Source organism: Salmo salar, chromosome ssa03 (assembly GCF_905237065.1).
Source record: "Salmo salar chromosome ssa03, Ssal_v3.1, whole genome shotgun sequence".
Taxonomy (NCBI): domain Eukaryota; kingdom Metazoa; phylum Chordata; class Actinopteri; order Salmoniformes; family Salmonidae; genus Salmo; species Salmo salar.
The window spans coordinates 92629363-92655148 of NC_059444.1; the positions used below are offsets into that span (position 1 = coordinate 92629363).

At 45.4% G+C, this 25786-nt stretch overlaps 1 protein-coding gene across 2 annotated transcripts in view; it reads right to left on the bottom strand.

Moving 5' to 3' along the window:
• Positions 1-631: 631 nt before the first annotated feature.
• tbcd (tubulin-specific chaperone d) overlaps positions 632-25786 on the bottom strand; it is a 102240-nt gene continuing 77085 nt past the window's right edge. For both annotated transcript variants that reach the window (NM_001140546.1, XM_045714259.1), the window contains 12 exons: positions 25566-25651; positions 24290-24430; positions 19804-19887; positions 19200-19358; positions 15455-15593; positions 6220-6341; positions 5358-5435; positions 4797-4886; positions 4419-4506; positions 2873-2982; positions 1457-1541; positions 632-969 (listed from right to left, as the gene is read on the bottom strand). In NM_001140546.1, the coding sequence (NP_001134018.1) occupies positions 955-969; positions 1457-1541; positions 2873-2982; positions 4419-4506; positions 4797-4886; positions 5358-5435; positions 6220-6341; positions 15455-15593; positions 19200-19358; positions 19804-19887; positions 24290-24430; positions 25566-25651 (1197 nt within the window). In that variant the 3' untranslated portion in view covers positions 632-954. The remainder of the gene's footprint in view (positions 970-1456; positions 1542-2872; positions 2983-4418; positions 4507-4796; positions 4887-5357; positions 5436-6219; positions 6342-15454; positions 15594-19199; positions 19359-19803; positions 19888-24289; positions 24431-25565; positions 25652-25786) is intronic.

A 25786-nucleotide genomic window follows, 5' to 3' on the forward strand; every position in this document is an offset into this window, starting at 1 on the left:
ATATTCCTGGTCTCCCTCCTCTCTCTCCTTCATTCCTCGTCCTATATTCCTGGTCTCCCTCCTCTCTCTCCTTCATTCCTCGTCCTATATTCCTGGTCTCCCTCCTCTCTCTCCTTCATTCCTCGTCCTATATTCCTGGTCTCTCTCCTCTCTCTCCTTCATTCCTCGTCCTATATTCCTGGTCTCCCTCCTCTCTCTCCTTCATTCCTCGTCCTATATTCCTGGTCTCCCTCCTCTCTCTCCTTCATTCCTCGTCCTATATTCCTGGTCTCTCTCCTCTCTCTCCTTCATTCCTCGTCCTATATTCCTGGTCTCCCTCCTCTCTCTCCTTCATTCCTCATCCTATATTCCTGGTCTCTCTCCTCTCTCTCCTTCATTCCTCGTCCTATATTCCTGGTCTCTCTCCTCTCTCTCCTTCATTCCTCATCCTATATTCCTGGTCTCTCTCCTCTCTCTCCTTCATTCCTCCTAGACACAAGCACACACACTGCCCTTACTAGGAGAAAACGGTTTAATAATCACTGAACTCATTTTTCCTAATCAATGATGAGTATTGAGTCTGTCATGACAGTGTTTCTCAATCTTCTCCTCTCTAAAAAAAGTGAATAAATTGGAAACGGGAAAATCATGATACGGTTTCTGTTTGTTTATTGACAGATTGTTTTTGTTCTATTTTTTACTTTTGCAGTCCACATCCTCATTCAAAGACACGACACAGAAAGACAGACAGACGGATGAGGAATGCTCAATCCCAAATGGACCCAGACTACTATCCATTCCATGACCATACTAGCATACCAATTAGAATGTACTGTAGCAAAGTGTGTGGGTCTTGGAACATCACTGAAGGCTGTGACCTTTTAGAAGTGCAGCTGTACTTTGTGATGTGTCACACAGAATGCCATCCTGAAGGATCTTGTGCTACAGTTCCTACTGAGAATAGTTTCCCGCCGCCTACTGGACAGGACCCTATGGAAGAAAACATCGTACAAAAAAGAAAAAGGAGAATAAGTACAATATTGAAGTTAATCATGTGTCAAGGAGCTAAAAGTGGATAATATTGTCGTTTCTTTTCATAGACAAACTAAATCAAGTCCTTACTCTGATAAATAGTTGAAGGTCATATCTATGAAAGGTTCTCTCTTATCGGAGCAGACCTCGTTCTCGACTAATTACACAGTAAAGTGAATCAAGGTTTGGCAGGCAGAGGAAAGGCAAACATCTGGGTCTAATAAGGAATCGTCAACCTCACTAACAAACAGACAGCCCTCTTTATATTACAACCCTGATATGAATGGGCTGCTATTCTGCAACCTGCAACAGCACCTGACTTACAACATAAGGGCCAAACATCTATTTCCTTTAGACTAATAAAGTATTCAATCATTGATTAATTCATCCATCCACATGCAAAAATACACCAACATTTTTGATTAGCAGTTCTCAAAATGGTTACCGTGGCAACGAGCTGGGGCTTCTGTACTCCTAGCCAATCACAGAGCTGGTTTCTGTGGGTCCTCACCGTGACGACATCCTCCTCCCTAAAACCAGAGGATACAGAGAGGACAACATAATGTGAAGACAACATGAAGACGACAGACTGACCCTACAGTAGGACCGACCCTACAGTAGGAATGAGCAGGCCTGAGCCTACAGTAGGACTGAGCAGGCCTGAGCCTACAGTAGGACTGAGCAGGCCTGAGCCTACAGTAGGACTGAGCAGGCCTGAGCCTACAGTAGGACTGAGCCTACAGTAGGACTGACCCTACAGTAGGAGTGAGCAGGCCTGAGCCTACAGTAGGAGTGAGCAGGCCTGAGCCTACAGTAGGACTGAGCAGGCCTGAGCCTACAGTAGGACTGAGCCTACAGTAGGACTGAGCAGGCCTGAGCCTACAGTAGGACTGACCCTACAGTAGGACTGAGCAGGCCTGACCCTACAGTAGGACTGACCCTACAGTAGGACTGAGCAGGCCTGACCCTACAGTAGGACTGACCCTACAGTAGGACTGAGCAGGCCTGACCCTATAGTAGGACTGACCCTACAGTAGGACTGAGCAGGCCTGACCCTACAGTAGGACTGACCCTACAGTAGGACTGAGCAGGCCTGACCCTACAGTAGGACTGACCCTACAGTAGGACTGAGCAGGCCTGACCCTACAGTAGGACTGACCCTACAGTAGGACTGACTCCTCTAGAAAACACTGTGACCAATGAGCAGTTAGTAGAAAAGGGAAAAGCCTCATTCTCTGGAAATGGTCTTTAGTAGTTTAATAAATTAGCAGCAGTCCCAGCAGGAGATAAAATAGTCTGTCTGTCCACTGCTCATCTCTTGTTAAAACCTTTTCTAGTTCATGACCTTTAAACCCTGCACTCAAAGACCTGCTCCAAGGTCTGTCCTTAAAACCCTGCACTCAAAGACCTGTTCCAGGGTCTGTCCTTAAAACCCTGCACTCAAAGACATGTTCCAAGGTCTGTGCTTGAAACCCTGCACTCAAAGACCTGCTCCAAGGTCTGTCCTTGAAACCCTGCACTCAAAGACCTGTTCCAAGGTCTGTCCTTAAAACCCTGCACCCAAAGACCTGTTCCAAGGTCTGTCCTTAAAACCCTGCACCCAAAGACCTGTTCCAGGGTCTGTCCTTAAAACCCTGCACCCAAAGACCTGTTCCAAGGTCTGCATCCCAATTCTCCACACTTTTCCTAAAGTGTGCATTTGTACAGTCCCTCTCCGGCATTTAAAAGCATAGGATTGAGAGGGGCTTACACCATTGTTAACTTAATGACCGGGAGTGTGCACATGCACACCTGGGGAAGGGGGGAGAATCGGAACGCAGCGCTACGGACTAATTGAGTTCCTGTCTCTGATTTCACTGACCAGTTGGTGTCACTCAGCGACGTCATGACATCATCCATCACATCAGGGTCGATGACATCATCGTAGGTCAGCAGCATCTCGTACACCTGGCTGGCTGTGGTCTTCCTGATCTGTACAGAGAGAGAGAAAGAAAGAAAAAAGAAAGAAAGAAAGAAAGAAAGAGTTACACCTGGCTGGCTGTGGTCTTCCCTAGCTTCCCTATCAAATCTAAACATGTCAAGCAGAAGACCTTAGAAAATTAACAACAATGACGAATGGTTTGATGAAGAACGCAAAAACCTACGAAAGAAATTGAGAAACCTATCCAACCAAAAACATAGACCCAGAAAACATGAGTCTATGCCTTCACTATGGCAAAAAACACACACATTTCTTTCCACAGGGCCGTGGGGTGAGACAAGGATGCAGCTTAAGCCCCACCTTCTTCAACATAAATATAAACTAATTGGCGAGGGTACTAGAACAGTCTGCAGCACCCGGCCTCACCCTTCTAGAATCTGAAGTCAAATGTCTGTTTGCTGATGATCTGGTGCATCTTTCCTCAACCAAGGAGGGCCTACAGCAGCACCTAGATCTTCTGCACAGATTCTGTCAGGGCCCTGACAGTAAATCTCAGTAAGACAAAATAGTGGTGTTCCAAAAAAGGTCCAGTCGCCAGGACCACAAATACAAATTGTGCCACCGGTAACTTCCACAAAGCTGTGAACGAGAAACAAGGCAAGAAGGGTCTTCTACGCCATCAAAGGGAACATAAAATTCGACATACAAATTAGGATCTGGCTAAAAATACTTGAATCAGTTATAGAACCCATTGCCCTTTATGGTTGTGAGGTCTGGGGTCCGCTCACCAACCAAGAATTCACAAAATGGGACAAACACCAAATTGAGACAACATGAAAAATTCTGCAAAAATATCCTCAGTGTACAACGTAAAACACCAAATAATGCATGCAGAGCAGAATTAGGCCGATACCCGCTAAATTCTACAACCACCTAAAAGGAAGTGATCTATTGGGTGAAATACCACAGTGTGCCATCACAGCAGCAAGATTTGTGACCTGTTGCCACAAGAAAAGGGCAACCAGTTTTTGTACTTTAACTATTTGCACATCATTACAACACTGTATAAAGACGTTTGAAATGTCTTTATTCTTTTGGAACTGGAGTGTAATGTTTACTGTTCATTTTTATTGTTTATTTCACTTTTGTCTATGATTCATTTCACTTGCTTTGGCAATGTTAACATATGTTTCCCATGCCAATAAAACCCCATACATTGAAATTGAGAGAGAGAAAGAGAGAGAGAGAGAGAGAGAGAGAGAGAGAGAGAGAGAGAGAGAGAGAGAGAGAGAGAGAGAGAGAGAGAGAGAGAGAGAGAGAGCGAGAGAGCGAGAGAGAGATAGATGAGAGAGAGAGAGGGAGACAGGGAGAGAGAGAGAGAGAGAGAGAGAGAGAGAGAGAGAGAGAGAGAGAGAGAGCGAGAGAGAGATAGATGAGAGACAGGCAGAGAAAGAGACAGAGATGCAGAGAGAGCGAGCTAACTCACCACAGGGAAGGGGTGACAGAGGAGCAGCAGCAGCTGAAACAGAACCTTCTTACGGACCTCTCCCTGGAACTGGATCAGACCACAGAACCTACAGGAGGGGAGAGAGAGTAGGGTTAGGGTGAGAGGTCAAGGGGCAGAGTGTGTATATCAGGTTGTGTGTTATGACTAAATGTTTTAACACTGTATCAGAAGTGAGATGCAGTGGAGATGTATTTGGAGTATGAGTGTCGTGTCTGTGTGTGTGTCTGTGTGTGTGTGTGTGTCTGTGTGTGTGTGTGTGTGTGTGTGTGTGTGTGTGTGTGTGTGTGTGTGTGTGTGTGTGTGTGTGTGTGTGTGTGTGTGTGTCTGTGTGTGTGTGTTAGAAGAAACCCCACTCACACAGCGATAGCGGAGCGGAGCTTCTGAGTGTCCTTGGATTTCTTAATCTCTTCCTTACAGAGAGACAACAGGTCCACACAGAACTGATGACTACAGGGAGAGAGAGGGAGAGAGAGAGAGAGAGAGAGAGAGAGAGAGAGAAAAGAGTGAGAAAGAGAGAGAGAGAGGATAGACAGACAGACAGACAGACAGACAGACAGACAGACAGACAGACAGACAGACAGACAGACAGACAGACAGACAGACAGACAGACAGACAGACAGACAGAGACAGAGGAGAGACAGAGAGCATAGAGAGAGAGAAAAAGAGAGAGAATAGAGGAGAGAGGATAGAGGCGAGAGAAAGAGAGCGGAGAGCAGAGAGAGAAAATAACAGATTAGCGAAGCTTCTATTCATTCAATCAGACACTATATTACATATCTTCATGTATTCTACATATACAACACAATAACTCTTCTATATATCCTGTTTCTGCTGTTTCTGAGAGATAAGGAAGTAGTACTGAGTCCTACCTAACAGGCATCAGTAGAACAACGCTATATAACATGAACACTACTCACTCCTGGTCTGTAGTGAAGGTGTCAAAGCAGGCTCTAGCCAGCATCTGGTCCAGCATCTTCAGGAAGGGGATAGACACCCTACACAGACACACAGGACAGACACACATTACAGACACACATTACACACAGGACAGACACACATTACAGACACACATTACAGATACACACATTACAGACACACATTACACACAGGACAGACACACATTACCCACAGGACAGACACACATTACCCACAGGACAGACACACATTACCCACAGGACAGACACACATTACCCACAGGACAGACACACATTACCCACAGGACAGACACACATTACCCACAGGACAGACACACATTAGACACAGGACAGACACACATTACACACAGGACAGACACACATTACACACAGGACAGACACACAGGACAGACACACATTAGACACAGGACAGACACACATTACACACAGGACAGACACACAGGACAGACACACATTACACACAGGACAGACACACAGGACAGACACACATTACACACAGGACAGACACACATTACACACAGGACAGACACACATTACACACAGGACAGACACACATTACACACAGGACAGACACACATTACACACAGGACAGACACACAGGACAGACACACATTACACACAGGACAGACACACAGGACAGACACACATTACACACAGGACAGACACACATTACACACATTACACACAGTTTACCACTAGTTTTATTTTGTATGTAGTTTACCAGGTTAGTTTCATTGAGATTGACACTAGAGAGAACTATCAATTTAAATATCCCACATGACTGTAAAACTGAAAGAGAGAAGAGTGTGTGTGTGTGTGTGTGTGTGTGTGTGTGTGTGCGTACCTGTCATTTCTCAGGTTGTCTCTGAAGACGCGCAGCAGTGCATCACTAAACTGTCCCAGAGCTGCTGGGTCCTGCTGAATCAACATCAGGTGGTCAAACAGAGACTGGGAGGAGAAACGCACCTGGAGACGGAGAGACAAGGAGGGAGGGAGAGAGAGAGAGGGATGTAGAGAGACAAGGAGGGAGGGAGAGAGAGAGAGGGATGTAGAGAGACAAGGAGGGAGGGAGAGAGGGAGAGAGAGAGAGGGATGTAGAGAGGGAAGGGGGATGTAGAGAGGGAAGGGGGATGTAGAGAGAGAAGGAGGGAGGGAAAGAGGGTGTGTGTGGGGGGTTCAGCATGGCTGACAGACATCAGTGTGTAGTAACATCAGACAGAGGACTGATAGACATCAGTGTGTAGTAATATCAGACAGAGGACTGATAGATAGACATCAGTGTGTAGTAACATCAGTCAGAGGACTGTAACAGATCAGTAGAGATCCAGACCAGAACAATAAAACTATAAAATAGGATATTACCACTCCATTGTGTAAGTCTGGAATGACCGTGGGAGAAGCCACATTGTGCAACATTAAATCTAAACAGCTCATCTCTCTGTGTACCAAATGACACTCCATTTCCTACATAGTGCACTACTTTTGACCAGGGCCCATAGGGAAAGGGGTCCTATTTTGGGACGCACACTCTGATTTCCTGGCATCACTTCCCTCACATAGTGATGACATGGTGAAATTGAGTGATACACTGAAGGCTATTGAAAGCTGCTCATCGTTCACATAGCTACAACAGCATCAACACCCGCTGGAGAAGAGAGGAATTCTGTCTTTTCTACACTGGCAGTTAGAAATGTCTGTAGTGATGACATGGTGGTCTTTCAGGGGTATGAGAGAAGAGAGTTGGACTAAGCAGTGGGAGAGGGGAGTCTCACAGGAAATGGTTTATGAAATATAGCAACACAAATGTGAAAAGGCGGTAAAGGAGACTAGGACGGTGAGAAAGAGTTTCCAGGATCCAACAGGATGCTTCATCACTTTGGACTCTTGTGTGTGAGAACCAACTCCAGATCAGCCTAGGGACACAGTTCTGGCTACCTCAGAAGTGGCTGTGTGTCTCCAGTCCAGTCCATCCAGATTATAGCAAGAGCCTACCAAGTCACAGATCGAGAGAGAGAGAGAGAGAGAGAGAGAGAGAGAGAGAGAGAGACAGAGAGAGAGAGACACAGAGAGACAGAGAGAGAAACACAGAGAGACAGAGAGAGAAACACAGAGAGACAGACAGAGAAACACAGAGAGACAGACAGAGAAACACAGAGAGACAGAGAGAGAAACACAGAGAGACAGAGAGAGAAACACAGAGAGACAGACAGAGAAACACAGAGAGACAGAGAGAGAAACACAGAGAGAGAGAGAGAGAAACACAGAGAAACATATATAGAGAGAGAGAGAGACAGAGAGCATGGAGCAGGCCAGGCCAGATCAGCTAACATGGCATTAGGAACATCCCTGGTCTCTCTCCCTCTCAGCCCCAGTCAGCTAGGGAAAGACAACCCCTCTGGTGGGACTAATGTCCCTGGTCTCTCTCCCTCTCAGCCCCAGTCAGCTAGGGAAAGACAACCCCTCTGGTGAGACTAATGTCCCTGGTCTCTCTCCCTCTCAGCCCCAGTCAGCTAGGGAAAGACAACCCCTCTGGTGGGACTAATGTCCCTGGTCTCTCTCCCTCTCAGCCCCAGTCAGCTAGGGAAAGACAACCCCTCTGGTGAGACTAATGTCTCTGGTCTCTCTCCCTCTCAGCCCCAGTCAGCTAGGGAAAGACAACCCCTCTGGTGAGACTAATGTCCCTGGTCTCTCTCCCTCTCAGCCCCAGTCAGCTAGGGAAAGACAACCCCTCTGGTGGGACTAATGTCCCTGGTCTCTCTCCCTCTCAGCCCCAGTCAGCTAGGGAAAGACAACCCCTCTGGTGGGACTAATGTCCCTGGTCTCTCTCCCTCTCAGCCCCAGTCAGCTAGGGAAAGACAACCCCTCTGGTGGGACTAATGTCCCTGGTCTCTCTCCCTCTCAGCCCCAGTCAGCTAGGGAAAGACAACCCCTCTGGTGGGACTAATGTCCCTGGGGAGACACCCTCAACACTGATGATGATTGGTGGTGGTTGGGGTTATTTAGAACCCAGCTCAGTGTTTGTGGAGGGAATGTAGAACAATAAGGTGATGTTTTAATGGGTGTAGTGAGGTTAGTAAAGCTGCAGTCATCTGTCAGCAATGCCTGTAAACCTATTCCTTGCTATTCCCTTTATAAAGCACTACTTGTGACCCTCTATGGGCCCTGGTCAACAGTAGTACACTGTGTAAGGAATAGGGAGCAGTTTGGGACACAAGCCTAGGGCTGAGAGGGAGAGAGGAACCAGGGTACTGGGTCTAGCAGCAGTTGGAGGTTGGACCCCCCCAGTTTGAGAGCCCCTGTCTGAGCCGGGGCCGTGCAGAGTGATGGGAGCCGGCCTGGAGTGGTGGAGGGTCAAATCAAATCAAATGGTATTTGTCACATACACGTGTTTAGCAGATCTTATTGAGGGTGTAGCTAAATGCTTGTGTTCCTAGCTCCAACAGTGGAGCAATATCTAACAATACACACAATCTAAAGTAAAGGAATGTAATTAAGAATATAGAAATATATGGACGAGCAATGTCAGAGTGGCATAGACTGAGATACAGTAGATGGTATAGAATACAGTATATACATATGAGATGAGTAATGTAAAATATGTAAACATTATTAAAGTGACTGGTGTTCCATTATTAAAGTGACTGGTGTTCCATTATTAAAGTGACCAATGGTGTTCCATTATTAAAGTGACCGGTATTCCATTATTAAAGTGACTGGTGTTCCATTATTAAAGTGACTAGTGTTCCATTATTAAAGTGACTAGTGTTCCATTATTAAAGTGACTAGTGTTCCATTATTAAAGTGACTAGTGTTCCATTATTAAAGTGACCAGTGTTCCATTATTAAAGTGACCAGTGTTCCATTATTAAAGTGACTAGTGTTCCATTATTAAAGTGACTAGTGTTCCATTATTAAAGTGACCAGTGATTTCTAGTCTATGTATATAACGTCTGGGCAGCAGCATCTATGTGGTAGGATCAGTAGGGCAAAGGTTTATATAAAACCTTAATTCATCACACACACACACACACACAGACAGAGAGAGAGAAAGGAATGGTTTAAGATGGGAAAGGAGGTTTCCTTAAAGAAAGGAAAGACTACACCAGTCCTGCCAACATCACTAAACACACATCCATTTGTTCTGGATGAACTCCCATCTCTGTTTTGGGTTTTAGCTTGTTGTTTACAGGAACCAGGTGGATGTGGGCCAGAGGAGCGTCAAGCTGATGCCTGGTGCCTGAGAAACAGACTGATAGAACAGATGAGAGTAGAGGTACTGGTGTCCTCAGTGGTGTAATATTAGCAGTGTGATGGGCACCAGCCCCCTCTGCAGGCCTTTAGACCCACACACTGGAGAGACCAGTGGTCAAACCCCTGGTTCACTAAGGTGCTTTTCCAGAGACAACAACACATTTGCAATAACATGCAGTCTTTGGACTGTAGCAGTGTGGGAACCACAGTTGATGTACCATGGACACAGTGAGGGCTAGTGGTGTGTGGTACTGGGGCAGACAGTGAGATACTGTAGCTACAGACATAACTACAGACACAGGCTGTGGCTATAGACAGATAACCACAGACACTGATGGTGGCTATAGGTGGATAACCACAGACAGATAACAACAGACACAGACGGTAGCTGTTGACGGATAACCACAGACAGATAACCACAGACACATACGGTGGCTATAGACATATACCCACAGACAGATAACAACAGACACGGACGGTGGCCATGGACTGATACCCACAGACAGATAACCACAGACGGAGGTGGTGGCTATAGACGGATAACCACAGACATATAACCACAGACGGATAACCACAGGCACAGACTGTGACCATAGACTGATACCCACAGACAAATAACCACAGACAGATAACAACAGACAGATAACAACAGCCACAGACGGTGGCCATAGACAGATAACCACAGACAGATAACAACAGCCACAGACGGTGGCCATAGACTGATAACCACAGACAGATAACAACAGACAGATAACAACAGCCACAGACGGTGGCCATAGACTGATAACCACAGACAGATCACCACAGACACATACGTTGGCTATAGATAGATAACAGACACGGACAGCGGCCATGGACCGATACCAACAGACAAAGATGGCGGCTAGAGACAGATAACCACAGACACAGACGGTGGCTATAGACAGATAACCATAGACAGATAACAACTGACACAGATGGTGGCTATAGGCGGATAACCACAGACAGATAACCACAGCCAGATACCCGCAGACACATGCGGAGGCTATAGACAGATAACCACAGACAGATAACAGACACGGACGGTGGCCATGGACTGACACCCACAGACAGATAACAACAGACACAGATGGCGGCTATAGACAGATAACCACAGACAGATAACAACCGACTAATGTGGTGGTCATGGACAGATAACCACAGTCACATGCTGTGGCTATAGATGGATAACCACCGATGGATAACAACAGCCACAGACGGTGGCTGTAGACAGAACCACAGACACAGACAGTGGCTATAGACATAACTACAGACAGATACTGTAGCTACAGACAGACAACTACAGATACATACTGTAGCCACAGACACATAACTACAGACAGATACTGTAGCTACAGACAGACAACTACAGATACATACTGTGGCCACAGACACATAAGTACAGACACACACTGTAGCCGCAGATGTATACCCACAGACACATACTGTGGCCACAGACATATAACCACAGGCACGTACTGTGACTACAGACACATACTGTAGCTACAGACAGATAGCTACAGACCAGTGGCGGTCAGTGCCGTTTAAGAGTATTTTTTTTATTTTTTATGAACATGGCCTTATTTCTATTACAGCATGTTGGATGACGGTCATTCATATTCCTTTCACCCAGTTCAATGTAACATCAATAGGTTTAGGCTACTACATGATACTGGAATTTTCCCTGTACTCATCATGAGGTTGCTACTAGAGGTCGACCGATTATGATTTTTCAACGCCGATGCCGATTATTGGAGGGCCCCAAAAACCCGATACCGATTAATCGGCCGATTAAAAAAATATATTATTTGTTTATTTGTAATAATGACAATTACAACAATACTGAATGAACACTTATTTTAACTTAATATAATACATCAATAAAATCAATTTAGCCTCAAATAAATTATGAAACGTGTTAAATTTGGTTTAAATAATGCAAAAACAAAGTGTTGGAGAAGAAAGTAAAAGTGCAATATGTGCCATGTAAGAAAGCTAACGTTTAAGTTCCTTGCTCAGAACATGAGAACATATGAAAGCTGGTGGTTCCTTTTAACATGAGTCTTCAATATTCCCAGGTAAGAAGTTTTAGGTTGTAGTTATTATAGGAATTATAGGACTATTTTGCTCTATACGGTTTGTATTTCATATACCTTTGACTATTGGATGTTCTTATAGGCACTTTGGTATTGCCAGTGTAACAGTATAGCTTCCGTCCCTCTCCTCGCTCCTACCTGGGCTCGAACCAGGAACACATCAACAACAGCCACCCTCGAAGCAGCGTTACCCATGCAGAGCAAGGGGAAGAACTACTCCAAGTCTCAGAGCGAGTGACGTTTGAAACACTATTAGCGCGCACCCCGCTAACTAGCTAGCCATTTCACATCGGTTACACCAGCCTCATCTTGGGAGTTGATAGGCTTGAAGGGGTGGGTATAATTTGTGGAACATTCCAACAGGAATCTGTTCCAAAAAACGTAAAGTAAAATGTTGCCAACCAAAAATGCATACAAAGTAGCAATGCATACAAACCTAGCTAACTAGCTGCCGAATAGGCATCAACTCACCACGTAGCTTATTCTTAATGTTTGTCCATAGGCAACCAGAGTGAGGACAGACATTTTTCGGAATAAACGTGATGATTGAAAAACGCTATGAAATAGACCACTGGTGGCTATAGACGGATAACCACAGACATAACCACAGACGGGTAGCCACAGGACAGATAACCACAGACAGATAACAACAGCCACAGACGATGGCTATTGACAGATAACCACAGACAGATAACAACTGACACAGATGGTGGCTATAGGCGGATAAAATGTGATGATTGAATATTATTCTGCCGCTATACAACTTTGTATGCGTTGTTTTTTGGCAACCTTGTTATTTACGAAGTTTTTGGAACAGATTCCTGTTGGAACGTTCCACAATTTATACCCACCCGGCTTGAAGTCATAAACAGCGCAATGCTTGAAGCACAGCGAAGGGCTGCTGGAAAAACGCACGAAAGTGCTGTTTGAATGAATGATTACGAGCATGCTGCTGCCTACCATCGCTCAGTCAGACTGCTCTATCAAATCATAGACTTAATTATAATATAATAAACACACAGAAACACGAGCCTTAGGTCATTAATATGGTCGAATCCGGAAACTATCATCTCAAAAACAAAACGTTTTTTCTTTCAGTGAAATACGGAACCATTCCGTATTTTATCTAACAGGTGGCATCCCTAAGTCTAAATATTCCTGTTACATTGCACAACCTTCAATGTTATGTCATAATTACTTAACATTCTGGCAAATTAGTTCGCAATGAGCCAAGCGGCCCAAACTGTTGCATATACCCTGACTCTGCATGCAATGAACGCTAGAGATGTGACACAATTTCATGTTAGCAGGCAATATTAACTAAATATGCAGGTTTAAAAATATATACTTGTGTATTGATTTTAACGAAAGGCATTGATGTTTATGGTTAGGTACATTGGTGCAACGACAGTGCTTTTTTCGCAAATGCGCTTAAATCAACACCCGTTTGTCGAAGTAGGCTGTGATTCGATGAGAAATTAACAGGCACCGCATTGATTATTTGCAACGCAGGACACGTTAGATAAACTAGTAATATCATCAACCATGTGTAGTTAACTAGTGATTATGTTAAGATTGATAGTTTTTTATAAGATAAGTTTAATGCTAGCTAGCAACTTACCTTGGCTTCTTGCTGCCCTCGCGTAACAGGTAGTCAGCCTGCCATGCAGGCTCCTCGTGGAGTGCAATGTAAGGCAGGTGGTTAGAGCGTTGGACTAGTAACCGAAGGTTGCAAAAACAAATCCCCCCTGAACAAGGCAGTTAACCCCCGAAAATAAGAATGTGTTCTTAATCTGACTTGCCTAGTTAAATAAAGGTGTAAAAAAACCAAAAAAAATTAAAAAATAAATAAATAAGCAAATCGGTGGCCAAAAATACCGATTACCGATTGTTATGAAAACAGCCCTAATTAATCGGTCGACCTCTAGTTGCTACAACCTAGACTATGAATGGAAGTTTACAACGTAGGTGCACACAGGTCGAGTGAATTTAGCAGAATCCAGGTGACAGACAGTGACACATTCAATACCGCCTTGCATACTCTTGCCTGCATCTAGCTGATCTAGGGTGTAATCATTAGTCCAACAGTTGCAAACGAGTGATTCTATTGGACAATTTCAGGTATGTTTATCCCGGTTTTTCAACAGAATCGGTGCAATGAACACACCCCTGATCACACGCAAACACAGTTTTCTTTCATAGCAAGCCACATACAAACAGCTCATTGTATATATACACATTCCTTCTCACATCTATCTACGTGCTCTCCTCCTCTCACCTTTTCCCTTCGCTTGTGGACTTCAGTGCACAACACATTAGCTGTCTGTGACCTGGCGAAAAAACCTTTCCAAGCCAAACCTTCATATCATGACCGCTAACCGCTACACACAGCCTACATTGTTGTCACGTCATAGTTAACATGGCTACTAGAACTAACCCGTTAGTGAACCTGCTACAATCATGCAGTACAGTGTACAGTCAGCAAGCAGTTTAGCAGTTACACAGACAGGCCCTGTTGGCAATACATTAATAAAACCAAAAGCTACCTTGACTTGGAAGAGTTCCAGTGTTGGATAGCCATAGCCAGCTAGCTAACATAGCATCCCTCTCTGTTTGAGACGGGTGTTTCAGTAGGCTAAACTAGCTAGCTACATTAGCTAGCTAAGTAAGTAAAGAAATATGGAATAAAGCTACAGTAGCTCTCTCTATCTCACAAACTCTTGCTTCTCCTTCTTTTAACAAAGTATTTGTTGAAAACTGTTGAACTATTGTCTTTCTCTCTCTTTGAGTCCACGACTCACCCCATGTTATGCACTGCAGTGCTAGCTAGCTGTAGCTTATGCTTTCACCACTCCGGCTACACCATGGTACTACTGTACATCTTCATTGCAAAACCGTTTTAATCAATTATTTGGTGACATGTGAAAAAGGATAACTTTGTTATATTTCACAATTTGTATTTGTATGAAATTCACTCTGAGGAGCCTCCACTGCTACAGACACATGGCTACAGCCACATGGCTACAGGAGCTACAGACACATGGCTACAGACACATGGCTACAGGAGCTACAGACACAGAGCTACAGCCACATAGCTACAGACACAGAGCTACAGCCACATAGCTACAGACACATAGCTACAGGAGCTACAGACACAGAGCTACAGACACAGCGCTACAGACACAGAGCTACAGGAGATACTGACACATCTACAGACACAGAGATACAGACATGGCGCTACAGACACAGCGCTACAGACAATACAGACACAGGCACATAGCTAGACACAGAGTTACAAAAGAGTTACAGAAGCTACAGACACAGAGCCACATACACTACAGACACAAAGCTACAGACACAGAGCTACATGTGCTACAGACACAAAGCTACAGACAATACAGAGCCACAGGAGCTACAGACACCACAGACACAGAGCTACACGAGTAACAGGCACAGAGCAACAGACACGACAGACACAGACACATGAGCCACAGACAACACCGACACATAGCTACATGGGCTACAGACACAGAGCTACAGACACTACGGACACAGAGCTACATGGGCTACAGACACAGAGCTACAGCCACTACAGACACAGAGCTACAGCCACAGAGCTACATGAGCTACAGACACAGAGCTACATGAGCTACAGACACGACAGAGACATAGCTACAGACACAGGGCTACAGACACAGCGCTAGAGACACGTACCGTAGACTCAGTCAGTCCTCCTACAGACACGGTCAACCCCAGTAGTGTGTGGTACTGGTATTGGGGCAGTCTCAGCAGCTGGGTGATGTGGGGGAAGGCCTGAGACGGAGCATTCCAGTTCAGACTCTCTGCCCCTTCACTGAGAGAGAGAGAGTGAGAGAGTGAGAGAGAGGAGAAAGAGAGAGAAAGCACAGAGAGAGAGAGAGAGACACACACACACACACACACACACACACACACACACACACACACACACACACACACACACACACACACACACACACACACACACACACACACACACACACACACACACACAGGGTAAGGGTCAATTTAGTTTTTCAATTCAATAAGTGAAACTTGCCCACTGTCTGAGATTACCCAGAGCCATCCATAGAGTCTTGTATGAGATTACCCAGAGCCATCCATAGAGTCTTGTATGAGATTACCCAGAGCCATCCATAGAGTCTTGTATGAGATTACCCAGAGCCATCCATAGAGTCTTGTATGAGATTACCCAGAGCCATCCATAGAGTCTTGTATGAGATTACCCAGAGCCATCCAGTCTTGTATGAGATTACCAAGAGCCATCCATAGAGTCTTGTATGAGATTACCAAGAGCCATCCATAGAGTATTGTATGAGATTACCCAGAGCCATCCATAGTCTTGTATGAGATTACCCAGAGCCATCCATAGTCTTGTATGAGATTACCCAGAGCCATCCATAGAGTCTTGTATGAGATTACCCAGTGCCATCCATAGAGTCTTGTATGAGATTACCCAGAGCCATCCATAGTCTTGTATGAGATTACCAAGAGATATCCATAGAGTCTTGTATGAGATTACCAAGAGCCATCCATAGAGTATTGTATGAGATTACCCAGAGCCATCCATAGAGTCTTGTATGAGATTACCCAGAGCCATCCATAGTCTTGTATGAGATTACCCAGAGCCATCCATAGTCTTGTATGAGATTACCCAGAGCCATCCATAGTCTTGTATGAGATTACCCAGAGCCATCCATAGAGTCTTGTATGAGATTACCAAGAGCCATCCATAGTCTTGTATGAGATTACCAAGAGCCATCCATAGAGTCTTGTATGAGATTACCCAGAGCCATCCATAGTCTTGTATGAGATTACCCAGAGCCATCCATAGTCTTGTATGAGATTACCCAGAGCCATCCATAGAGTCTTGTATGAGATTACCCAGAGCCATCCATAGTCTTGTATGAGATTACAAAGAGCCATCCACAGAGTCCTGTATGAGATTACCCAGAGCCATCCATAGAGTCTTGTATGAGATTACCCAGAGCCATCCATAGTCTTGTATGAGATTACCAAGAGCCATCCATAGAGTATTGTATGAGATTACCCAGAGCCATCCATAGTCTTGTATGAGATTACCCAGAGCCATCCATAGTCTTGTATGAGATTACCCAGAGCCATCCATAGAGTCTTGTATGAGATTACCCAGTGCCATCCATAGAGTCTTGTATGAGATTACCCAGAGCCATCCATAGTCTTGTATGAGATTACCAAGAGATATCCATAGAGTCTTGTATGAGATTACCAAGAGCCATCCATAGAGTCTTGTATGAGATTACCCAGAGCCATCCATAGTCTTGTATGAGATTACCCAGAGCCATCCATAGTCTTGTATGAGATTACCCAGAGCCATCCATAGTCTTGTATGAGATTACCCAGAGCCATCCATAGAGTCTTGTATGAGATTACCAAGAGCCATCCATAGTCTTGTATGAGATTACCAAGAGCCATCCATAGAGTCTTGTATGAGATTACCCAGAGCCATCCATAGTCTTGTATGAGATTACCCAGAGCCATCCATAGTCTTGTATGAGATTACCCAGAGCCATCCATAGTCTTGTATGAGATTACAAAGAGCCATCCACAGAGTCCTGTATGAGATTACCCAGAGCCATCCATAGAGTCTTGTATGAGATTACCCAGAGCCATCCATAGTCTTGTATGAGATTACCCAGAGCCATCCACAGAGTCTTGTATGAGATTACCCAGAGGCATCCATAGAGTCTTGCATGAGATTACCAAGAGCCATCCATAGTCTTGTATGAGATTACCAAGAGCCATCCATAGTCTTGTATGAGATTACCCAGAGCCATCCATAGAGTCTTGTATGATATTACCCAGAGCCATCCATAGAGTCTTGTATGAGATTACCCAGAGCCATCCGTAGTCTTGTATGAGATTACCAAGAGCCATCCATAGAGTCTTGTATGAAATTACCCAGAGGCATCCATAGAGTCTTTATGAAATTACCCAGAGGCATCCATAGAGTCTTTATGAAATTACCCAGAGCCATCCATAGAGTCTTGTATGAGATTACCCAGAGCCATCCATAGTCTTGTATGAGATTACCAAGAGCCATCCATAGAGTCTTGTATGAAATTACCCAGAGGCATCCATAGAGTCTTGTATGAAATTACCCAGAGGCATCCATAGAGTCTTTATGAAATTACCCAGAGGAATCCATAGAGACTTTATGAAATTACCCAGAGCCATCCATAGAGTCTTGTATGAAATTACCCAGAGGCATCCATAGAGTCTTTATGAAATTACCCAGAGGCATCCATAGAGTCTTGTATGAAATTACCCAGAGCCATCCATAGAGTCTTGTATGAAATTACCCAGAGGCATCCATAGAGTCTTGTATGAAATTACCCAGAGGCATCCATAGAGTCTTTATGAAATTACCCAGAGGAATCCATAGAGACTTTATGAAATTACCCAGAGCCATCCATAGAGTCTTGTATGAAATTACCCAGAGGCATCCATAGAGTCTTTATGAAATTACCCAGAGGCATCCATAGAGACTTTATGAAATTACCCAGAGCCATCCATAGAGTCTTGTATGAAATTACCCAGAGGCATCCATAGAGTCTTGTATGAAATTACCCAGAGGCATCCATAGAGTCTTTATGAAATTACCCAGAGGCATCCATAGAGTCTTTATGAAATTACCCAGAGGCATCCATAGAGTCTTTATGAAATTACCCAGAGGCATCCATAGAGTCTTTATGAAATTACCCAGAGGCATCCATAGAGTCTTTATGAAATTACCCAGAGCCATCCATAGATGCCAATATGCGTGTCATTAATGGATACATGGAATGCTCAAAAGGCACTAACATGGCGTCCAGTTGGCCAAAGTCTTAAAATGGCTCGGACACGACTTCACTCTTTCAGATCACTCAAGTAACTAAGGGGGAAATTCAGGCTAGGAGATGTTTCTGGACAGGGCCTTAGACACACAATGGGAATAGTGCAGTTCTCTAATCACTTTCTGACTGACTGCTGATAGCTGCTTGCTTAATATGACTGTGATATGTGGTTGTCTCACCTAGCTACCTGATAACTACTCTATTGAGGGATAATGTGGTTGTCTCACCTAGCTATCTGATAACTACTCTGTTGAGGGATAATGTAGTGACTGTGATATGTGGTTGTCTCACCTAGCTACCTGATAACTACTCTGTTGAGGGATAATGTAGTGACTGTGATATGTGGTTGTCTCACCTAGCTACCTGATAACTACTCTATTGAGGGATAATGTGGTTGTCTCACCTAGCTATCTGATAACTACTCTGTTGAGGGATAATGTAGTGACTGTGATATGTGGTTGTCTCACCTAGCTACCTTCAGATGTAAGTCACTTTGGATAACAGCATCTGCTAAATGACAGAAATGTAAATGTGTTAAGACTCACGTAGGGAAGATGGCGAGCAGCTCCTCTCGGTGGGGGATGTGAGGTACTGCAGGGTTGTTACTATGGAGGAGCCTGACGAACACTGATCCAGCATGGGCTCTGTAGCGGTCGATCTTCTCTGCTGACTGCTGGGCCAAGCTACACATCATACCATTCACCCTGAGGAGGAGAGGAGGAGAGGAGAGAGGGATAAGAGGAGAGATGGAGGAGAGGAGAGGGATGACAGGAGGAGAGGAGAGAGGGAGGAGATGAGGAGAGATGAGAGGAGAGAGGGATGAGAGGAGAGAGGGATGAGAGGAGAGATGGAGGAGAAATAGATAAGAGGAGGAGAGAAGAGCGGGACGAGTGGAGGAGAGATGAGTGGGAGGAGAGAGGGATTAATCGAGAGGGAATTAAAGGATGAGAATGTAAAAAGGAGGTCAGGGAGGAAATGAATGGAGAGGTACAGCTATCATTCCCAATAATATTTGTAATTCCTACTATATCAAATAACAATCTATCATAACACCTTTCCCACCTATATAGCATGCTTATAAATGATCTATGAAGCATCTATGAAGGCCTTATGAAGGGTTTATGAGGGCGTTATTCCATTGCTACTCACAGGTCTGGTGAGAGTAGTTGTGGAGCGGTGCCCACCACACACAGAGTCACCTCCATCAGGCTAGTCATGGCTGCCTCTCTCACCCTGGAGAGAAGAGAGATGAATACCTTAAACACACACAGAGTCACATCCATCAGGCTAGTCATGGCTGCCTCTCTCACCCTGGAGAGAAGAGAGATGAATACCTTAAACACACACAGAGTCACATCCATCAGGCTAGTCATGGCTGCCTCTCTCACCCTGGAGAGAAGAGAGATGAATACCTTAAACACACACACCTGAAATGCCACTAGTCATGGCACCACCCCTAAAAGCTAATATTCAAATCAGTTTGTCATGTCCTGAGGGCAGCTTTTGTTTGTGTGATATGGTAATCAGGACATCTACTCTAATGTCATGCCCTGAGAGGGGAGCCACAGTGTGTGTGTGTGTGTGTGTGTGTGTGTGTGTGTGTGTGTGTGTGTGTGTGTGTGTGTGTGTGTGTCACGGGTGTCGTAAGGATTGGACCAAAACGCAGCGGGAACGTGTAAACTCATCTTCTTATTTTATTAAAGAAGGAAAACAAAAGAAACACGTATACAAAAACAACAAACTAAACAGTCCCGTCAGGTGCACGAACACAAAACAGGAAATAACTACCCACAAATCCCATAGAAAAAACACCCCTCTTAAATAGGACCTTCAATTAGAAGCAACGAGGAGCAGCTGCTTCCAATTGAAGGTCAATCCAATAAACACCACATAGAAATAGACATACTAGAACTAACATAGAAATAAACTAACAAAGAACATAGCCCAACAAACCCCGAAACACTCTAAACAAACACCCCCTGCCACGCCCTGACCAAACTAAAATAACAAACAACCTCTTTTACTGGTCAGGACGTGACAGTGTGTGTGTGTGTGTGTGTGTGCCTAAGTGTGTGTCTGTGTGTGCCCAAGTGTCTGTATGTGCCTGTGTGTGCGCGCGTGCGGAGCGACAGACAGACTAGTTGATGTAATATTAAGGTTGTAATAAGGAGTAAAGGTCATAGATCAGATTCATCATTCTCTACAAGCCTCCTCCCTAAGTTTGTTTTATTCACTGCTTTAGCACACTCTGCCAACCCGGATGTCCACACTCTGCCAACCCGGATGTCCACACTCTGCCAACCCGGATGTCCACACTCTGCCAACCCGGATGTCTGAATCCTGGCATAGGAAGGCCACCAAAAACCCAGAAATTTCCATCCCTAACTATAACCTTTTCCGACAAGATAGAACTGCCAAAGGGGGCGGAGTTGCAATCTACTGCAGAGATAGAACTCTGCAGGCTGTCAGACTATCCAGGTCTGTACCCAAACAATTCGAATTCTACTTTTAAAAATCCATCTTTCCAGAAACAAGTCTCTCACCGTTGCAGCTTGTTATAGACCCCCTTCTGCCCCCAGCTGTGCCCTGGATACCATATGTGAAGTGATTGCCCCCCATCTATCTTCAGAGTTTGTGCTGCTAGGTGACCTAAACTGGGACATGCTTAACACCCCGGCCATCCTACAATCTAAGCTTCATGCCCTCAATCTCACACAAATTATCAATGAACCTACCAGGTACAACCCCAAATTCGTAAACACGGGCACCCTCATAGATATCCTAACCAACCTGCCCTCCAAATACACCTCTGCTGTCTTCAACCAGGATCTCAGCGATCACTGCCTCATTGCCTGCGTCCGTAATGGGTCTGCGGTCAAACGACCACCCCTCATCACTGTCAAACGCTCCCTAAAACACTTCAGCGAGCAGGCCTTTCTAATCGACCTGGCCCGGGTATCCTGGAAGGATATTGACCTCATTCCGTCAGTAGAGGATGCCTTGTTATTCTTTAAAAGTGCTTTCCTCACAATCTTAAATATGCGTGTCCCATTCAAAACCAGGAACAGATACAGCCCGTGGTTCACTCCAGACCTGACTGCCCTTGACCAGCACAAAAACATCCTGTGGCGTACGGCATTAGCATCAAATAGCTCCCGTGATATGCAGCTTTTCAGGGAAGTTAGGAAACAATATACACAGGCAGAAAGCAAAGGCTAGCTTTTTCAAACAGAAATTTGCATCCTGCAGCACAAACGACAAAAAGTTTTGGGACACTGGAAAGTCCATGGAGAATAAGAGCACCTCCTCCCAGCTTCCCACTGCACTGAGGATAGGAAACACTGTTACCGCCGATAAATCCACTATAATTGAGAATTTTAATAAGCATTTTTCTACAGCTGGCCATGCTTTCCACCTGGCCACCCCTACCCTGGTCAACACCCCTGAACCCCCCACAGCAACTTGCCCAAGCCTCCCCCATTTCTCCTTCACCCAAATCCAGTTAGCTGATGTTCTGAAAGAGCTGCAAAATCTGGACCCCTACAAATCAGCCGGGCTAGACAATCTGGACCATCTCTTTCTAAAATTATCCGCTGAAATTGTTGCAACCCCTATTACTAGCCTGTTCAACCTCTCTTTCGTATCGTCAGAGATCGGAAAGATTGGACAACTGCCGCGGTCATCCCCCTCTTCAAAGGGGGAGACACACTAGACCCAAACTGCTACAGACCTATATCTATCCTACCCTGCCATCCTAAGGTCTTTGAAAGATAAGTTAACAAACAGATCACGACCATCTCGAATTCCACCGTACCTTCTTTGGACACTGTGTTAACTAACCTCCAGACGAGCTTCAATGCCATACAACTCTCCTTCCGTGGCCGCCAACTGCAAGTAAAACTAAATGCATGCTCTTCAACTGATCGCATCTGCCCGCCCGTCCAGCATCACTACTCTGGACGGTTCTGACTTAGAATACGTGGACAACTACAAATACCTAGGTGTCTGGTTAGACTGTAAACTCTCCTTCCAGACTCACATTAAGCATCTCCAATCAAAAATGAAGCATCCTTCACTCATGCTGCCAAACATACCTTCGTAAAACTGACTATCCTGCCAATCCTTGACTTCGGCGATGTCATTTCCAAAAAAGCCTCCAACACTCTACTCAGCAAATTGGATGCAGTCTATCACAGTGCCATCCGTTTTGTCACCAAAGCCCCATATACTACCCACCACTGCGACCTGTATGCTCTCGTTGGCTGGCCCTCGCTTCATATTTGTCACCAAACCCACTGGCTCCAGGTCATCTATAAGTCTTTGCTAGGTAAAGCCCCGCCTTATCTCAGCTCACTGGTCACCATAGCAGCACCCACCCATAGCATGCGCTCCAGCAGGTATATTTCACTGGTCAGCCCCAAAGCCAATTCCTACTTTAGCCGCCTTTCCTTCCAGTTCTCTGCTGCCAATGACTGGAACGAATTGCAAAAATCACTGAAGCTTGAGACCCATATTTCCCTCACTAACTTTAAGCACCAGCTGTCAGAGCAGCTCAACGATCACTGCACCTGTACATAGCCCATCTGTAAATAGCCCATCCAACTACCTCATCCCCATACTGTTATTTATTATTTTATTTTTTCTCCTTTGCACCCCAGTATCTCTACTTGCACATTCATCTTCTGCTCATCTATCACTCCAGTGTTTAATTGCTAAATTGTAATTATTTCACCACTATGGTCTTTTTATTGCTTACCTCCCTTATCTTACCTCATTTGCACACACTATATATAGACTTTTTCTCCATTGTATTATTGACTGTATGTTTTGTTTATTCCATGTGTAACTCTGTCTTGTTGATTGTGTCGCACTGCTTTGCTTTATCTTGGCCAGGTCACAGTTGTAAATGATAACTTGTTCTCAACTACCCTACCTGGTTAAATAAAGCTGAAATAAATAAATACATGTAAAAAAAGAAGCAACCAGTTCAAACTAACAGTTAGTTGATGTTTGGTGAGCAGCAGCATTGAAGGCCAGGCAACAGGCCTGGTTAAATCAAGGTTAAATCAAACAGAAACAGATATCACTGCCACAGGACTGTCCTGTTAGAACAAAAGATATGATGATTCAACCTCACGACATGTCTCTCCTTCCTCCTCCTCTCTTACTCCACCTCACAGAGGAATGTGTCCCCACTGGAGAAGGGAGAGAGAGAGAGAGAGAGAGAGAGAGAGAGAGAGAGAGAGAAAGACGGAAAGATAGAACGACAGAGAGAGAAAGACAGGGAGAAGGACAGCGAGAGTGAGACAGAGAGACAGACAGACCGAGAGAGAGAGAGAGAGAGACAGACAGACAGAGCGAGTGAGAGACAGGGAAAGAGAGGATAGACAGAGAGATCAAACAATAACGAGAAAGAGAAAAGGAGAAAGTCCGCCCCACAGCAGGCCCAGGTGACACGCCAGGTGACATTCCTGTCAGGTGAACTAACTAAGCATTGCCTGGGGCCACCAGGTGTGACACATGCCTATAGGGCAGGGAGAGGAGTCTTGAAGGGGAGTGATTCAGGCCCTCTGGGAAGGGGTAAACTTGGGGTTGTGTGTGTGTGTGTGTGTGTGCGTGCGTGCGTCTCACTCACCAGGCTCCTACGTCTCCTCTGCTGTCCAGTGTGTAGTCAGTCATACAGTCCAGCAGAGCTCTGTAGACAGCTGACACATTCCCCTCACACACCACAGAATCAGAACTACCCTGGGCTGATACCCCTGCTGTCACACACACCCTGACACAGAGACAGGGAAATAGAGGGGGTTAGGAGGGGAGAGAGACAATAAAACTACTTTTTATTGTTCATTTCACTTTTGTTTATATCTACTTCACTTGCTTTGGCAATGTTAACATATGTTTCCCATGCCAATAAAGCCCTTAAATTGAAATTGAAATGAAATTGAAAGAGAGAGAAGTTGGATATATTGAAAGAAAAGAACAGTGAGTTAGAGAGGAAGGGTAAGATTCAGACAGAGATAGATGGAGTAGGAGACGGACGGAGAAAGAGGGGATTAAAGAGAGAAACATGAGGGGAGGACAGACATGATAGACAGGTCCTGCAGGTACAACCAGCTGGCTGTTTACTTCTGACTACAACCCTAACACTACAGTTAACCTGTTACCCCAGAAGACAAACAACTAGACAGACAGGGTGAGAGAGAGGGAGGGAGACAGACAGACAGACAGACAGACAGACAGACAGACAGACAGGGAAGGAGAAAGACAGGGAGAGAGGGACGGAGACAGACAGACAGACAGACAGGGAAGGAGACAGACAGGGAGAGAGGGACGGAGACAGACAGACAGGGAAGGAGACAGACAGGGAGAGAGGGATGGAGACAGACAGGGATTGAGGGAGGGAGAAAGGGAGAGGGAAGGAGACACAGAGGGAGAGGTGGAGCAGTACAGGGGGGAGGAGTAGAGAGGTGGAGGAGTGGAGGGAGGAGTAGAGAGGTGGAGGAGTGGAGGGAGGAGGAGTAAAGGGGGAGGAGAGGAGATGGATGAAGAAGAGGATGGAGGAGTAAAGGGGGAGGAGAGGAGAGGTGGATGAGTGGAGGGAGGAGGAGTAAAGGGGGAGGAGAGGAGAGGTGGAGGGGTGGAGGGAGGAGGAGTAGAGAGGTGGAGGAGTGGAGGGAGGAGGAGTAAAGGGGGAGGAGAGGAGAGGTGGAGGGGTGGAGGGAGGAGGAGTAGAGAGGTGGAGGAGTGGAGGGAGGAGGAGTAAAGGGGGAGGAGAGGAGATGGATGAAGAAGAGGATTGAGGAGTAAAGGGGGAGGAGAGGAGAGGTGGATGAGTGGAGGGAGGAGGAGTAAAGGGGGAGGAGAGGAGATAGATGGAGAAGAGGATGGAGGAGTGTAGAGGACAGACTCACTGTGCCATGGCCTTGGCAGCATCTCTCCTGGCCTCTGTGAAGCACACCTCCCTCTGACTACAGCTCTGCTGAAGACCTGACAGGATCTGATACACACAAGATAGTCTGATATAACGTGTCCTGTTGAAACTGACCTGAGGCACTGTGTACAACGCTGCTACAATAGAATAAGGTCATAGTCTGATATAACGTGTCCTGTTGAAACTGACCTGAGGCACTGT